This window comes from Colias croceus, chromosome 21, assembly GCF_905220415.1.
Source record: "Colias croceus chromosome 21, ilColCroc2.1".
Taxonomy (NCBI): domain Eukaryota; kingdom Metazoa; phylum Arthropoda; class Insecta; order Lepidoptera; family Pieridae; genus Colias; species Colias croceus.
This window is the reverse complement of record NC_059557.1, coordinates 3,213,041-3,232,227: the sequence shown is the minus strand read 5'-3', so window position 1 is coordinate 3,232,227 and position 19,187 is coordinate 3,213,041. Positions and strand designations below refer to the sequence as shown.

Here is a 19,187-nt window from a genome sequence, read left to right as displayed (position 1 = left end):
CATAGAATCAAATTTTATGAAGTGAAGGGATGGACTCCTAAATTTATTCCTAGTGTGAGTGAAATTACTAACTATATGAATGTCAAGAGCTATTTTTACAATTATTTTTTGCTTACCTGAAATGCCATCGTAAGTCCACCATTCTTCCCAGCTACCTGATATATCTGTAAATAAATGTATGATACACAAAAATGTTGATGATACACAGATATGATACACAAAAATGTTGAATTTTGCTACCTTGTGTTTTAAAATAAGGTTCTAATAATATTTTTATCAAAGTATTTATGATACTTAAATTTTATAAGATTAGAATGCGATATTTACTTATTTCCCGTAAAATAAAGGTAAAAATCTAATATTCATACAAATTATTTAAACGGACAGCCTGGCATTGTAAGGTCATTGACGCTTTTCCAACGACCATGAAATTCTAGGTAAGTAAATGATACCTACGGCAAAATCGGCCATAACTTTAAGTGTATCTATAATAAAGGCTAATGGACTTTAGTTTTGTTTAATAATAGAATGAACTGTAGTATTTTCTGAAACATATCTAGTGATATCAGGATACGATTATACCCGTATTAAAATAACAAAATTACTGCTTATACTATCGATTACATGTATAAAAGTCCGAAGAGAAGGTCCAGTTGTTTCAGAAATTAGCGAGAGCATAGACAATAAAAAAATATCTTTTCATATTTGTAAAAAAATTGTGTTACCTCTGACATTGGCGAAAACGATGGTTAAGATGAGCAACCATTGGCTCATAGTGGAATTGATGGTCACGCTCCCACCTCAAGCATTGGGTATACCTGCAACACAATAATATATAAACCAATTTATATTTCTCTGAAGACTAAGTCACTATGGACAATATGCTATACTCAACACACTCACACAGACAAACGCGCTCTCACACACTCGCGCACACAAACCATGAAAATACCCACACACACATTACACAAAACCCACGCAAACAAACACACACACTCACTAATACACATGATCACTCACATACGCATAGAAAGCACAAAAACACCCACACACTCAATATTACACCTGTAATATTTTATATTACTCTTTATCATTACTCAGTGCTTGTTCTTGTTTTCACTTTACAGAACAAGTACTATCACTTTTCTATAAACACCATCAAATTACAAATACCACATACGAGTACCCCCTCTGAACAAAATACTAGGCTCTATGTACCAAAGATAATACAAATACTACGTATGTACGTCTTTGGTACTTTGCCAATGGTATCGTTTACAGGTGACACTAATGCAGTCAATGCTAATGACAATCATGAAAAATCAATCGATATAAAAAAAATGTTACGTCGGTTGTGTAGGTACTCTACAAAATGTGTGCACGGGCGGAGCTTAAATTTTTACACGATTTACAACCCGCTTCAAATATTGTTTTTATCTATTTTCATTTCCCATCTATGAACGTATTGTTCGTCACTGTTAAGCACAGGGTACAGCTAGTATAATAATACATCTTTTTGTTTGATTTAATGCTAGTTTTAATTTAGTAGTATGAGTTTACAACAGTTATATAAAAACAACTAATAAAGAACGAAGACTTGAACTCAAAAACATATTATGGCAGAACCTCCAAACTAGCACCAAACAAAGCTTCCCCTTTACTAACGTGATTAAATAATAAATCTTCAGAATATATTGAATTAGAAACACTGAATTTACACTTCAAATTCGATAAATACCTAGTTAAATGTTATTTATTTAGCTTTTAAAAATATAGCCCGATATTTTATAATCATCTAAGTACTTAATTATGACAATTGCATAATTATTGTTAAACAAATTTTGACAACCGCAAAAACGCGGCAACGCATGCGGTCACAGATTATAAATAAAATTGGAAACAATTGAAATAACAGATTCAAACACAAATACCCACCAAATACCGCAAATGCCAATTAAATCATTGCATCTAAATTATTTTCCTAATTAATGAAATGTATTTGAATATATTTGGCGTTTCTAAAATATACTGAACAAAAGATTTATTTATTAAACTAGCTTCCGCCCGCGACTCCGTCCGCGCGGATGTCGGTCTTCGCGTGGATGGTTATTTCTCCATTTTGAGTACCTCTGTCAATAACATCTTATAAATATCTATTGGACCCAATTCCCAAATACGGCTAGGCCTATAATAATACGCAACGTGTTTTCGCGGTTCTACGGAACAACGTCTATGGATAAAACTGAAAAATTAAGATTAATTTTTTTCTACGTATTTTTCCAGGATAAAAAGTATCCTATTTTACGCCCAGGATAATAAGGTATAATTATACCAAGTTTCATCGAAATCGAACCGCAAGTTTTCACGTGATGCCTTCACATACAGACAGACAGACAGACAGACAGACAGACAGACAGACAGACAAAAATTTTTTTAATCACATATTTGGGTTTGGTATCGATCCAGTAACACCCCCTGCTATTTATTTTTTCAATATTTTCAATGTACAGAATTGACCCTTCTACAGATTTATTATATGTATAGATTATAGTAATTTAAAACTTTAAGTAAAATTGTATGATAATGAATACTAATATTACAATTTACAACTAAAGCGAATGTTTGTAAGTTGAACGTGCTAATTTTATGAATTATTTTTTTGTTGACTAGTCCGTTTATTGAGGAAGGCTATAGGCTATACATAATATAATATGCACTATAATATTATATCATGTTATCGTAGTTAAATCCGCGGGGAACAGCCAGCAAATATAATATAATGAATAAATCGCGTTTAAAATCCGTTAAAAAGTCTTTAATTTCCAAATGTATAATACTCGCGTAAAATCAAACACTAGAAAATACAACCAGTAAAGTAAACTAAAAGCATACTGCAACAAAAATTGTTTAATTAAGTGTTCAACAATATATTTTCACACACAAACTCAAAATATATCGTTCATAAGAACTCAATTGTCCGTCCCAACAGGAAAAAATTAGAAAATTGTTTTAAATTAGTAAAGTTGCAATAGAAGCTTTCAGGTAGATAAATATTAGCGAAGCAAGCACGGATAGACACGCGATCTTTGTTTGTGTTACCCGATATCTATTAAAACTCTCTGTTTAATGTTATAAGAAGCTTATGAAATGATTGGGAAGTTATTTTGATGTATTCTTTTGTTTACAAGTATAATTCCTTAATGGGACCATGGGTCACAGATATCGACGTAGAGCTAGTTTCTAAATGAAGGCAAGATATTTGTCTTATTATCGATTTATAGGTCTCTAGTAATTTTTAATTGACTTAAAAAAGGAGGAATTATGCATAATATGTATTAGAGTACGTTTGAGATTGATTGGTGCTTGTTTCTTTTGTATTTTAATAAATTCTACGCTGTTCCAAATGAAGACACATAGGAGTTTCCAAAAGCAACTTCATTGAATGTTTCAGTCTGATTTTGGTAGCGTGTACACTGTACATATTTGTATTAGTTAGCGTTTACACTATAAATATTTGGTGGTTATAACCTTAAATATAAAAATACACTACAAACGTGAAGTCTGTATTTAATCTACAAGGAAATCCGATTACCAAACCGAAACTTATCTCAAGTACAAGGAACAGTAATTAGGGATCATTACGGTTATCTTAAGGCGATTGCGGTGGCCTCCATCGAGATACGGAACCTCTTTTTCAGACGAATCTTGCTTTATGAGGATCGTTGTTTGGGGAACCTAGCTGGGCTTTGTTGTCTTTGGAAAATTATTTGTGAAAAAAAATATATTGAGCAAAAGTTGCAGAAATTGTAGACATTCTTTGTGTTGCTAGTTCACGGATTTGTCTGTGTGTTAATCAATGCTTATCTATCTTTGTTCTAAATTTTACGCAGATTTGATAAACTATTTTTGCTTTGCAATCAATTTTCACAAACTCTTGCGTATAAAAAGCTGTGCGTAAAAATAAAGGACTTTGGTTGCAAGAAAATAATAACAGGATATGTACTTCCAAATTGAAATTTGAATTCAAAACTGTCAACATTGCTTGCAGTATAAATCACAGTGATAAAAATGGTACAAAAACCAGCTATAAAAGGAAAATGGTACAGCAGTTTATCAATAACTTTTGGCTCCCTTGCCGGCAGACTGGCGGGCGCCGCTGGGGTTTGTTTTCTTATTGATAATTGAGGGGAGACTGTGTTTATTAGTGTGTAAATAATGCAAAGAGTAGTAAAGACTGCTATATCTTTAGGTTTCTCGCTTGATATATCAATGCCTAGGTAGCCAACATGTTTAATGATGAAGAGCAGATATTTTTAGGATATTTTTAGGAATAATTTTAGGTTTATTGTCATTTACGAAACGATATCAAAGGGGATGAAATGAATGCAAATCTGTAATTTTTATTTGCAAATAATGTAATTTGGCCAGTAAACATGATAAATTTTCGGATTCTACTTTTATTTTCTTTCTTTTTTTCTACAATTAATGAAACATATTGTATGATTTTTTAATTTTACCCCTTAGTCTTGGAATGAAAAATCGTATTCAGTCTCGGTCACCCGTGGAAAGCTATTTTACTTTTAACCCAATACAGACATTTAGCAGATGATGGCAGCCATTTTAGTATCGCTCCGAGACGTTGCGTCTAGCCGAGCCGGCGCCAGGACCCCACGGAAGCACTGACATTCTTACGATGTTACATTGTCCCCAATAAAATGATATTAGAGCATTTATATACTATAACTTATATATTATACAAAGTATTAGAGACAGGAATTTTATGAACTTCTCTACGCAGAATTCGATGGCTAAGGATTTTTAAATATTTGTGGCGTAGTTTGTATATTTTTATTTAAGAGTTTGGATTTGGATTGTGTTTATATCACAGAGGTTCTGGCATACCTACTGAATTTAAATTTAGTAGAAATATTTGAAAGAACTTAAATAAATATATTTTTTGTATGTTACTAAAGTGTCACTTCTTACCAACATCCTCTCTCGGAATAATAATTGTTTAAACAAATGAATTTAACAGAACTATATTTTATGTCATAATATCTACCAAATAAAGCTATTTGTAACTTTTATGTCATTATATTTTATGTCATAATATTATGGTTTAAACGAAGCGCTGTATTTTAACTTTAACTTCAATACATTATACTCTAAAATATTATTGTGGTGAAGAGAAAAACGTTCACATTCATTGAAAATATAAATGTAGATACTATAATTTACAATCAATTGTATATATCTTTGATTCGAGTGGACTTATAAAATAATTCCGATAATGTGGACAATAGACAATATCGATATTTTCCAAGCGATCCAATACATTTGTCGGTTCATACGGTGGCGTATCGGATTTCCTATACGAATTACAAATAAAATTTACCGGCTGCATTCACACCGATTTTCAAAAATGAATACAATTTTAAATGATAAATAACTAAATTGTAGGTACTGTTTAAGTCTATACCCCCCCTATGCTACAATGATCTAGATAATATTATCCCATTGAGCCCCGAGCTGCCCGATCGGTCCACGACACAAAAGATTTTCTATTGTGTCTGTGATTCCGGGGGCTGAGTTATTAAGAAGGTAATGGATGAGATTTACTAAATAAAATGTCTTTCTTAAAATTTTTCACTGTACTCTCTACCTCACGTCATCATAAGATCAAATTATACATCAGTAACTTCTTTTAAATAGTATGCCATCTTTAACAACTAACTTCAATCATGTACATGTACTTTAGAGTTAAAAGACATTTGTAAAATTACATAAGTTCTATTAATTTAAAATCTTTGGCTTTTAAATATACTTCCTATTCAAACAAAATCTAAAGTCTGTTCGAGCACATTCTGAATATTATATGAAATTTATGTTTTTAACATTCTGAATATTATAAAAATTGTTGTCTGTAAAGTCGGTTTACTGACGATAATTTAATATTGAACGTGACAACGTCCGATTGTGCTTCTTTGTCGCTCGTTCCGCGCTCTCGCTCGCACTTCAAGCTTTACATGGAACGCCTCAGATGAGTCAGAGCGAGGTAACGCCGCATGTTTTTTCGTGCGTGCAGCCGGCTTTATCGAATTATAAGACGTTGTCACGTTACGTTACAAAAAATTACGTTTTTTTCGAAGAATATTTTTTTTTAATAGAGCCACGTTACGTAACAGTGTAACAAGCAGCACTGCAGCAAGTAACATGAGTTAATTTAGTTGAGTGGATTTGCCCGTGCATTGTCATCGGTTGTTTATCGCCGACCGGGACCGACTTAATGGTATTAAACTGTACATATTATTGTATTTTATTTTCGATTTGTTCGCATTGGAAGTTATGAATATTCACGCTTTAAGAGGGCTTATTCAATTTAACGCAAGTCAAAATCTCCGCGATCTATTACGATAGATCGCGGCTTGCGCTATCCTTTTACTATGAATAGCATAAGTCCACAGGAGAGCGCCGAGCAACATGTCCTCTCTCTGGAAAGGCTCGCTGCCGACTGATTTTAATCGGGTCGCGCGCAGTGTTTTATAGTACTTTAAAAAAAATTGTAGAAAAATAATAGAGGTACCTTAGTTGATTTTTTAAATTTTATCTTATAAGTAAGACGTTCTTTTATTGCAATATGTAAAAATAATATTAAACTAAGTCAAATATCTTGGTGAAAATAATCATTTTGTCGACTATAATTTCTAAAAAAATTCACATTGTTCGGATTTTAATTTCGTAAGTTAGGAGTCCAAAATAAAAAAATCTTTTAACTAACTATTTTAATAAGGATTTTTGCAGTTAGTTAAAAAAAATTGTGTGTTAGATCTGTCAGCGATTTCAGATATTTTTAGCTTCGAAATTGACACTAAAAGCGAAATCAAGTAATCATCGGCTCAGTTATCTTGATGGTATTCACAAATACTGTATTAATTGAAAAAAACTCTTAACTAACTATATAGACAATAAAATTTCCTAAAATTATTAGTAATTCATATGTTTGTAAGATAAGTGGTTGATGGACAATCTGGTTTGAAAAATCACATATTTGAGCCAAACAGCGCACGGACCGCGTACACGGCCTTAACTGCCGTAAAGCTATGAGATTTTTGCTATCGTCGCGAAGCAATACGCATACGTATAATAGTTGACGTAAAACATCTACGTTTCTTAATATCTTTAATAGTACCAAAGTTTTTTCAAATAAAAGCTGTTTATGGATTGTATATTTATTTAGTTGAGTGTAGAATTTTGAGAGCATAGTGGTAATTTCCTTCGTAGAAATTACAATGTTCGAAATTACAGTAAATTTATTAATTACTAGCTTTTCACCCGCAGCTTCGCCCGCGCAGTCAAAGAAAAACCCGCATAGTTCCCGTTCCCGTGGGATTTCCGGGATTAAACCTATCCTATTTCCCGGGGTAAAAAGTAGCCTATGTCCTTTCTCGGGTACCAAAATATCTCTATACCAAATTTCATGCAAATTGGTTCAGTAGTTAAGGCGTGATTGAGTAACAGACAGACAGACAGACAGAGTTACTTTCGCATTTATAATATTAGTATGGATTATCAACTATGAACATTGCTCAATTCTAAGGTATACTTATTGATATGAAAAAAATACATTTTGATGGTTAAATTATTGATCAGTTAAAAATAATGAATATACAAAAATACGTAAGTAAATAAAGATGTTTTCGTTAATTAAAAACGTTTTTAATAAATCAGGGACAAAAATGAACAGCCTTGAAGGAAATTAAACTGCGGTGTTCGCCGGATGACACATCGTTAAACGAAAACCTTTAAGCTTTTAATGTGCATAAAAAACGTTCTTGGAAGCCATAAATAAAATTACTTCACGTAATATAGAATAAACAAAATTAGCTTGTATTTTTTATTTGGAAATGTTGCTGTAAGACATGATAATCGTGGCATGACTTTTATAAATGTTATAAATATAGTATTTTTTCAGCTAATGTAGGCACTATTAAAGCTCTTCTTAATCTATACTAATATTTTAAAGCTGAAGAGTTTGTTTGTTTGTTTGAACGCGCTAATCTCGGGATCTACTGGTCGGATTTGAAAAATTATTTCGGTGTTTGATAGCCCATAGGATAAGGTGTTTTTTCAAGGTGTAATTCCTTAATTCAATTCAATTCATATAAATAGTAAGTAGGTAATAAGTACTCCCCAAACTTTTCAACAAAACAGGAAAAATCCGAAGTTTCATCATAGCCAATAAACTTTTTAATTTAATCTCCGAAGTGGCAGCTAATCTCAGTGTAGTTTATGTTAGCGTAGCGCCTTGTAATCTGTTATAATTAATGTAAGAATTAATGTATACAATATTAACAACAAGAGTTGTTCTATTATTCAAGACGACGCGAAGTTTGTGAATCTTAGCGACGATGCATGTACTAAGTTGGTAGTTTAAATGAACACGCAAGTCGTAAGAGGTGTTTAAGATTGATTTGATGATTAAGTTTTAGTATTAACAACATAATATTATTTTTGAAAGCAGGACTCTACGATCAATGTTGATGACATAATTATTTTTTTTCAATGGAGTATTTACACATTTGAGAAGCATGGTAGGAGCAGCGGTTTGGAAATCGATTTTCGGGTAAAGAATGGTTAGTTTATTGACGAACAACGAGTTAAAGTTTTAATATTTTAGAGTGCGTATAGTTCGACTTTTATATTATTGAACAGTGGTAAATGACATTATAATATGATTTGAACACATGTGTGAGAAGTGAATCTTCTTTGGCAATATTCAAAGATACAAAAATCGTCACCTCTCCATGACGTGACCATGAAATTTTACTCTCAACGCGCCTAAAGTATTTATAGTAAATCAACAAAAACTACGACAAAAATATAAGTTTAAGTCTGTACCTACATATTATATTCTAAGGCTGTGTTTACACATACACACAAATGCGCCCGTGTTGGACGTCAACGAGGTCCACAATGCATGAATTTATTCCCGCATTTTACATTCTATTTGCATTTAGTATGTACTCTACCTTAGATCGAAATGTAAAGGAAAACGAACTGCGTTAGTAGTGGCTGAGTTCTGCATACAGTTCTAAACTTAATAAAGGTATATTAGGAATTTTAACTTAAAAACATATTTTTATTTAGTAACGGGAATGAATGTATAAACCAAAGGACAGCATCTTGATGAGATAATTCAAGTATCTATCTATTATACAACTTGAGAAAATAAAAAGTTTTCGTCCATTATTTTCAAATCTGACAGATGCTTTTTTAATATTTATTTATCCCCACAACAATCAACAAAATTATTCAATCAAACATTAAAATTCCTTCAATTACCTACCTCCAAACATAGTTGTTCAGAACTGTTCAAATATAAAATAAACAATGAAATTCATATCACGTTAGCCGCAATGGGAATGCCCAACATAAAAGTTATGTCTTTGATGTCTAACATTAACTTACTTGACCGATATACTCATACAATTTTGTTCTGATGCATCGCTATTTTGTTCAGCTATGTTTTGAGATAGGAGGAATATTATGTGCTTTAGGATTTAGAGAATTGTGGTTTGTGTAATGTTTAAAGTTCCTTTAATATTAACTTATATATAACTACATAATATATCAGATGCATTAGCATTTTAATAAATTAAAGTTCTTATTCTACTTTAACATTGCGATCGCCTCCTAGGTACGTAGCTGTATCTTGTTACTTGTTTTTTAAACACCGGTTATCACTTAATTTAACGAGTATTTAAGCGACGAGAAAAAGTTATCTCCCAGTGTTATAATACATTCTATTTAGCTTCACTAGTTTCCCATTGTCTAAATTTCTAAAATATCAATAATTGAATTACAAAAACATGCAAAAGTTTGCTTCATCATTATGTAACAAGCTATATTGTTTCATTCATTTATTCAGCTTGACCATGAGCTATAACCAGATTAGTTACATGTACACGTAGATATTACACTCTTATAAAATCTCCCCCACATCGAATATAATTTTCTGTGAAACCACGATGCCTAACTTCCAAACTCTTTCAACTTAATAAACACACTAGTAAAGACAAGTCATGAAAACAATTCGCTAAATAAACAACGACTCAATCTAGCAAGCCGGTGCTCTTGTTAATATTACATAGTACGTTCCGGCTCGGAGCAATCACATCACCTGGCTAATTATTTAGCATGTTGGATGAGGCTTTGATATCTTGTTAAAAACAAGACTTGTTTGTAGCAAGATTAGGGGGTCACATTATAGATTGAATGTTTTTAATGATCTTTTATGGATTTATGAAGGTTTTTAAGACTAATATTTTGTACAACATAATTTTGTACAATGAAATGATGAAAACTTGAGTTTTAAATCGACTGTATAATTACACAGGTTAGAAATTCGAGTTAGTTGAATTAACAATTATAAGGTAATGATTTTTGTCAATTTAAAAGTTCACTAGATTAAAATATTTTAATCAAATGATGCAAGAGTCAATGGATTTGTTATTATTTAATTAATTTTGATGCTCGGACCAAAAAAATTAACCACTCTCGAACCTGTAGCCTCACGATGTTGTAAGGTCACTAAACAGTAAACCAACAAAGTAATCAACTCCGAATAATGCTTATAAACGCATAGAATAGACATATTCCTTGATAAATAAAAATTAATAACAAAACAATGATGCAGCAGACGTCGCTTTGTCTAAAGGCATTAATTAGGCACAGTTATTAATTCTAATTAACATGGACCGAGTGAATGAGATAGAGTGACTTGCTTAACTTATTTTTATAAATACTTTCAAAATACATACTTACAAAGTAATTAAAATATTATAAAGATTTTATATTTTTTGTGTTTAGAGACATTCATTTTAGTGTACCTAAGTCATTTTTACCAAAATGCTGTCTAATAACTAATTATTATTAAAATATAAAATTTACGAATAATAAGGAATCTGACCATGAATTCAGGTACAATACGTGATACATATATCATATGCAATAGAATCCATTAAAAACTGTGTAAATGTGTAAGTAAAATACACCTTATAAAAACATTTGTTTATATTGCGCTCAATAAAGTTTCCGCCGCACGATGAACCGGTGTTAGAAAGAAAATTTAATCCAGAAGCCATAACTTTTGAAAAGAGTACTCTTTTACAAAGAGCCTCTTTGCCGTGACTACGTCAAAAAGTTACCCCTATTGATACAAGGAGCGCGAAAAATGGACGCGCTTTTCATCTTATTTTTGCACTGAAAAGATGTGGAATTTGTAAGAAATATGTGTTTACACAACAAATGGTTTTTTACTGAGTGAATTGTTGAATCTTTTAAAACTTTGAGGGTTAAATATATGTATGTACATTTTATTTAGATAACACACAATATCCTGGACAATTAAAATATAAATCAGAACATGACTTAGACAATAGGTACTATTTGTATCGTTTATTTAAACGATTAACCAACAATTCATCTAACTTTACTACAACAATCCAAGTAACAATTTTAAACCATCTATGGCTATAATTCGTTATCTATACATAGATATGTATTTACACATTAGAAAATACACAGTTACTGCGTGCTACACAGATCAGCTGTTCAAGTGAAAGCAAAACAGAATAAACATCCACAAGCCCTCACGTTTTAACGATTTAACAAGCCTTGTCATATCCATTGTTTCGTACACTATGCAAACAGGCGTTTATAAGTTTTTTCGTGAAATTGAGTGCGGCGCCCCGCGGTTTAATATAACTCCTCATCCGTTCGAACAACGTTCAACTTTCACACGTTAACTTGAAATTTTTCTAACGTTACTTTTTATTTTTGCAACGGCTATTTTGAGTACTTATAATTTTAAAATGTTTCATCTTAAATGAAAATCCTACCAATGGTTTTAAAACTTAATACTTTTAATATACTTTGGAATAAGAAGTTTTATAAAATAGTTAATAATAGATGTTCACAGATACATTTTTCTGTAATAGATACCTAAGTAGTGCAAAAATCGAGTCGTTTTGATTTACTATAATAAATAACGTTAGTTAGTTCCTATATAGTTATTGAAGGTATTCGAATATCTACTTTTAACTCGATTTTACTCTTAATAAAATAATTATATTGCATTAATTCTGTTTTAAACCAAGTAAGATTTTATTAATAAAACGCTAATTAGCAAGCAGAAGGGCGGGATAATTTCCAAAATTAACACCTCGGGTACAACTCGTTCGGAAGTTTACAAACAGGTGACTTAAAATATGATAATTCAGTTAATTCAGTTTCTGAACTGTTTTTGAAAGTTCATCTTGCAGATTTCTCTTATCTATTATAATATTATGGTTATTAATACACTGGATGAAGAATTTCATAAAGACACATGTAAATTCATCTTTAGATTTTCCTTTAATTATGTCGTATTGAACACAAAATATATAAATTAATATAGTAATAATCATAATGTCGTAGTTAAGTTTACGTAGTTTTATATAATATTTATTTAGTTCTTAATTGTACGCGGTTTAAGACGCAGGTAGATATTTATTAAAAATAGAAAATCAACATAATATTATACCTATTTTGCATGTTCTTTGAACATACCTAAAATAATCTTTAACGCCAGTAATCACGCAAATATCTTAATCATTTAACTTGCAAATTAAATGTTATGTGAGACAAAAACTGAATAGATTCGTAACTTTATATACTTTAGTGCATTGCTTTAGGCTTGAAATACATATAAAATACTAGTGGTCCACCCCGGCTTCGCCCGTGGTACTTATTTCGCAATAAAAGGTAGCCTACGTCCTTTGCGTGATTGAGTAACAGACAGACAGACAGAGTTACTTTCGCATTTATAATATTATGTATGGATTAACCTTTTTATAGTTTACATTTCGGCAATCTGTCAAACAAGTTAGTTCATTCAAATAAAATGAATTTAAAAAAGTAGAATGTTTAGTTTTCAAATTACGATTAAATTATTATAAAGAATTTATCATAACAGCTAAAAATTAAAATTAACAAATGGCATTTTTTCCATTCCTAATAAATTAAATATTGCGACAGCCCTAAGTTTGCATTCTGACCAAAACTAAATTATTGTTAAATAATAACAATTAATAAGATACAATTGAGTAAACAATTATCTGAGTAATATTGTGGTAATATAATCGTTTATAGACAATTCAGATACCACGCTTCTACAGTATGTTCAAAAAATAGGGAATAAATCAGTTTATTTATTTACTTATTAAAAATTAAAATTGTCATAGAGAGATGGTCATTTATTACACATTTTTTAAAAAGTATATTGATATTTGTTGATAGCAGATTTTAAAGATCGGTATACGAATATGTTAGAAATAAATTTTAAATAATGCAAAAAAACAATCAGTCATTTTAAAATACTGTTACTTACGATTAAAATTGAATTCAACATATCTCATCATTAATTCACCAAGCTCAGAGGATTTCTATATAGGTTTCTATTTTATTGACTAGACTAGACTGACATAAAATTGTAGGAGACACTTAAATACTTTGTTGTGTTATATCAAACTAATTGCAGTAATAAAAGTCTATCTAGTTAACACACATTAGAGATATACTTGATACTAATCTAATCATTAAGATTGTTTTTTCAAAATTGAAACTTTTCAGTGAGAAGCGATTTTTATACATTGCGTAAATATCAATACATATCTATAGGTACATTTAATAAAATAGGAAAGTCAAAACTGTACGCTGAATAATTTTTAAAAATAATACTTGGGGCGTGATTGAATAGACACCGAAGCGAAAAATATAATTTGTAGAATTTTTGTCTGTTTGGATGTATGTCCGGGCTAATCTCGGAAAGTACTGCATGAATTTACTTTAAATTCGGTACAGAGAAATCTTGAGACCTGAGGAAGGTCATAGGATAGGTTTTATCCAGGAAATATCACGGAAACGGGAACTACGCGGGTTTTTCTTTGACTACGCGGGTGAAGCCGTTGGCGGAAGCTAGTCAAGAATATATGCATGCGTTATTAATCACCCTCTATTAATTTTGCGTGATGTTTTAAATCATGCACGTATTCATATAAATACTAAAATATAGTGTTAATTAGGAGATTATTCGAGTGAGCGTCGAAAATGAAGGTCTTCATTATTATTGGATTTATGTTTGTCAGTGTGATCGCACAAGACTCTGGGAAAAATGAAGATGGACCAGGTAGTAAAATATATAATAAAAATTTCCACTAACATCCCTGGAAGTGCAACTGTAATAGTAACATTTTTTTACTAATAATTTAATCTATACTGAATATTATAAAGTTGAAGAGTTTGTTTGTTTGAACGCGCTAATCTCGGGAACTACTGATTCGATTTGAAAAATTCTTTCGGTGTTACATAGCCCATTTATCGAGGAAGGTTGTAGGCTATATATATCATCACGCTACGACCATCAGGAATGGAGCCACGGGGGTGAAACCGCGCGGAGCAGCTAGTCTGATCATAAATATTTAAATGCGTAGTATGAACAATAATTCCCCTTCCTCTTACTATACATACTGTTTCAAAAAATATTACATCTAATACTTGGCTTTCAGTTGAAAATATTGTGAAAATTATCACTTATAATAAACGATTTTCCGAAATATACATCCATACTAATATTATAAATGCGAAAGTAACTCTGTCTGTCTGTCTGTCATGCAAATTGTCTGGTTACTCAATCACGCCGAAACTACTGAACCAATTTGCATGAAATTTGGTATGGAGATATTTTGATACCCGAGAAAGGACATAGGCTACCTTTTATTGCGAAATATGTACCACGGGCGAAGCCGGGGCGGACCACTAGTATTATATAATATCATTATTATATACCTATTCTACGATGTAGAGTATACCATGTTGAGAGTGACTATTTCAGTTAGACCATGACGATTCAATTTTTCAATTTTTTTTTGTTTCAGAGTTACCAAAGCCTCTTGAGGATTTTAAAGATAAAATAAACGAAATTACAGAAGAAATTCAAGGTAAATCGAATTTTGTATTTTTTATATTCTCTTTAACACAGCCCAAGAAATATACAGCCACGACCACCGTCATCCAGATAGACTTGTTTACAATAAAACACCCAGGACCACTTTGTATACCAAAAATTGTCATGCTATGTGTATTCGTATATTTAATAAACTTCCCGAAACTATAAAAATGTTAAATATCGGTCCTTTTAAGACAAAACTATATGAGTGGCTAAATAACAAAAATTTCTATAATGTATCTGAATATTTAAATTTGTAATATATTAGGTTTAATTTTATTTATGAATATAATATAAAATGTGTAAATTTTATCATGTGACAATGAAATAATGTACTTTTTATATAAAATAATGTTGCGGAATTTGCACGCCATTTATGGCTAATGTGTTGATTCTACCTAAGTATAAGTAATATCTTTGTACACACATTATGCAAATAAAGAAATTTATATTTATTTATATTTATATATTATATACTTAATGAACTTTGATTGTGATTGTAATGCAAAGGCAGATAACAGACATTGGAAACATTTCCAAACCTAACTTAATTTTTATATGCGTAGGAATATTCGTTCATTAATTTGTACATTATGAGAGGATTTTTTTATTAGAGGATTAAAAATTACTTTTATTTTTTGTAAACTTCAAATTGTAAACTTTTGTAAATTTAAAATCTCGATTGTGTTTATTCCGATCACCACCAAAAAGCTAAAGATAGTTAGCACTATATTATTATATTCCTTTCAGAGAAAGGTATAGAAAGGCCATGTGAATCATTAGACTTGCAATGCATACGGCGTTACTTGGCTGAACATTCGTACTGCAAAATGACGTATGGCCGGGTCCCAGATCCCCTACACAGGGTGCAGGCGACCCAGCATCTGACGAGAGTTAACCTTACTATAACGTCGACTAATTTAACTTATAAAGGACTGAATGGAAAGATTGAGCAGTTTTTGTAAGTTGGTTTATAGATTTAAATAGGTTTTAGAAATATATTCCAAAATGACTTGAATCATGTCTAGTGTAGGTACAGTAAATTTGCTATCTTATATATAAAAATGAATCGCAAAATTTGTTGGTAAGCGCATAACTCGAGAACGGCTGAACCGATTTCGATAATTCTTTTTTTATTATATTTCTTGAAGTACGAGGATGGATCTTATGTAGAGAAAACGTAAACATGTACCACGGGCGAAGCCGGGGCGGACCGCTAGTATATTATAAAAGCTACTTTTAAATTTAAAAATGGATTGATTACAATAAAAGTCTATTACACTACTTTTTCTTCTGTTAATAAGATACTAATTAAGTACGAATTATTAAAAAAATAAGGCATCAATTTCAGTTCATTCTACTATAACAAAATTATCAATCGATAGAGAGAGAGATCGTTAAGAAATCGATATAATATATATAGCTTACTCTACAACTTATTCCTTCTAAAAAGTATAAGTAGTGAAATACGAGAACCATTGTATAATTATTTTATATTTTACAGTATTAACAGAGTATCCGATCAAGTTCTTTTGGCTGTGGAGTTCAGAGATGTAGAGTTCTTCACCAAGAATGCATACTTCTTCTTCTACCGTCGAGCGAAAGAGCCTGTTATTACTAAAGATTTCTTGAGAATTAAGTTTAGTAAGTTTCCTTTATATATGTACTAGCTGAGCCGCGCGGTTTTACCCGAAAAATCAAGTATTTGAACATGTCCTGTTTCATTCGTCAAGCGTATCTTGAGACAGGATACGATTGGCGAATGGGATAGGAGATACGAAGTAGGAGGAACGGCCGGAGTCACGAAGCTCTTTTTCCCAAGCGCTGCTGCTGCATACAAAGTAGTCGGAAAAATAGACATCACACACCACACCACACAAGTACTGACTGGTCACGGCGGATTCGCCTTCTACTTGAACAGATTCAAGCTGAAGGAGAATCCGTCGTGTCTATGTCAGCCCGGAGTAGAGGAGACGGTTCCTCACCTGTTACTCGAGTGCCCAATTTTTGCAAGCAATAGATATGCTATTGAGCAAAAATTGGGCATGGCGATGACGGGTGAGAATCTGCCTTCCGCCCTGGGGGACAAGTGTAGGGATACTTTCTTTAAATATTGTAAATATATTGTAGAAGTAGTCAATAAGCGAAACAATGGCGTGTGATGTGATTCTGTGATATTAGTATTAGGATAGTTTCAACTTTTGTAGCATTTATTTTATTTACCCAGTATTTTAATATTTTTGACTTTGTATTTGTAATATTTTTAATTTAGTAATAATTCTATTTTTAATTTATTATGTGGCTGAAAATTGTGTTTTGTAAACAAAAAAAAAAAAAAAAAAAAAAAAAAAAAATGAAAATAATGTCTCTGGACAATATTCCAGAGGTGGCGCGAACACCCTGTGATGGCGGGTGCCTTTTACAAAGAAAAAAAAAAAAAGTATTTGAACAGCTCATGTGTTATTCTGATGTTCCTACATTCCTGTAAAGTCCTGTCCTGTCATCCAAATCCTTCCAGTAGTTTTTACTTAAAAGAGCAACAAAAATCCATACGTATCCATATAAATAAATAAATAAATAATAAAATTCTTTTTTGACATAATTACACAGGTCTAAATAATGAATCCTTTGGCTCCCGAACTAGTTTTAAACTGTGTCTAACCAAAAACTTTCGCGTTTATAATATATTGAGTTTGTTTGTTTGAACTCGCTTATCTCAGGAACTGCTGGTCTGATTTGAAAAATTATTTCGGTATTAGATAGCCCATTTATCGAGGAATGCTATATTATATCACGCTAGTGAAGTATATAGTTGATAAAATATTGAGTCTAATGTTTATTATTTTCCAGATTCCGTGGTTGTAACGTCTACCATACCAGGGGTACATCATGTTCGGTTTGACAGAAGTGAAAACTTTGGCTTTTCAAATGATATCACTTATCAATTTATTGTTGGGCCGAATGCGTTGAAAAATAGAGGTAATAATAATTATTGTTGTTGAGACCTTATAGCCCGGTCAATTTAAACCAAAAAAATGAAGGTGATTGTTTTAATTGACCGGGCTATTAAGACATTTTTGGTTATTGTGCAAAATATAGTTCATAACATACATAAAAGTGCAAAATATTATCCATATTAAAATCACAAAGTCTCTTTAATAATTGTGTAACTATGGTAATTAAATATCTTATGTTACACGCTTTTTTTCTTTGAAACATTTATTTTACAATTCAACAGATCGTCAAACATTTTAAAGAAATAATTCAGCCTTTATATTAAAGAATGTATTCAGCCATTAAATAAGTTAATAGCTTATTTATTTACTTCTATTATTACAGATCCTGTGGTTTTGAACACCTTCCTGCAAATAGCAGCAAATCTACCAGTAAACGCAAGGGAGCTGCTCCACACAGAGGCTCAGTTCTACATGGCCAACTTCGTCCAATATACTTTATGTGATTTCGGCCTCAATGTTATATGAGGATGATAATATTTCAATTAATAAATACTTATTTAAAAAGAGTTTGTAGTTTTATTTACTACAGGATAGTCTAGCAATTGATAGAAACCATATTAAAAAAAAAAAAAAAAAAAAAACATAATTATTTACATTATCTACATATATGACGATTCAAAAGTATTTTTAGAAGAAGTCTAATTGAATAAATAAATGTTTGAGTTTGAGTGTGAGTTTATTTATTCGGATTCATTCACGACTAGATACATAAAACGAAATGAACTTCTTTGTAAATGACAAAAATATTCTCATGCCAAATTCAATCACTACATAGTATAAAACAAAGTCGCTTTCTCTGTCCCTATGTCCCTTTGTAAAGCTAAATCTTTAAAACTACGCAACAGATTTTGATGCGATTTTTTTAAATAGATAGAGTGATTCAAGAGGGAGGTTTTAGTATACAATTTATTAGGTTTTAGACAAAGCGGGCGAAGCCGCGGGCGGTGAGCTAGTATTATTATTTAATATTATTGACGCAAAGAGCAGTGGTGGCTCAGTGGTGAGACCTTAGACTTCGAATCGATAAGTCCGTGGTTCGAGACCAGGCGAGCGCGTAGGAAATAAATTGATTTTTCAATTTATCTGCGCATGTTGTAACATCACCACTGCTCGAACGGTGAAGG

At 31.5% G+C, this 19,187-nt stretch overlaps 2 protein-coding genes across 2 annotated transcripts in view; one reads left to right on the top strand and one right to left on the bottom strand.

Moving 5' to 3' along the window:
• The window catches only part of LOC123701415 (carbonic anhydrase-related protein 10), a 47,343-nt gene that overhangs the window by 15,501 nt on the left and 12,655 nt on the right, over positions 1-19,187 (bottom strand). Inside the window, exons 2-3 of the mRNA XM_045648889.1 lie at positions 726-818; positions 117-164 (exon numbers count right to left, since the gene is read on the bottom strand). Coding sequence (XP_045504845.1) covers positions 117-164; positions 726-774 — 97 coding nt within the window. The 5' untranslated portion in view covers positions 775-818. The remainder of the gene's footprint in view (positions 1-116; positions 165-725; positions 819-19,187) is intronic.
• LOC123701417 lies at positions 14,114-18,569 on the top strand. The gene is made up of 6 exons (XM_045648892.1): positions 14,114-14,227; positions 14,976-15,038; positions 15,797-16,007; positions 16,551-16,690; positions 17,897-18,025; positions 18,386-18,569. Exons 1-6 carry the CDS (start codon positions 14,149-14,151, stop codon positions 18,526-18,528), a joined length of 765 nt encoding a protein of 254 aa, XP_045504848.1. The 5' UTR covers positions 14,114-14,148; the 3' UTR covers positions 18,529-18,569.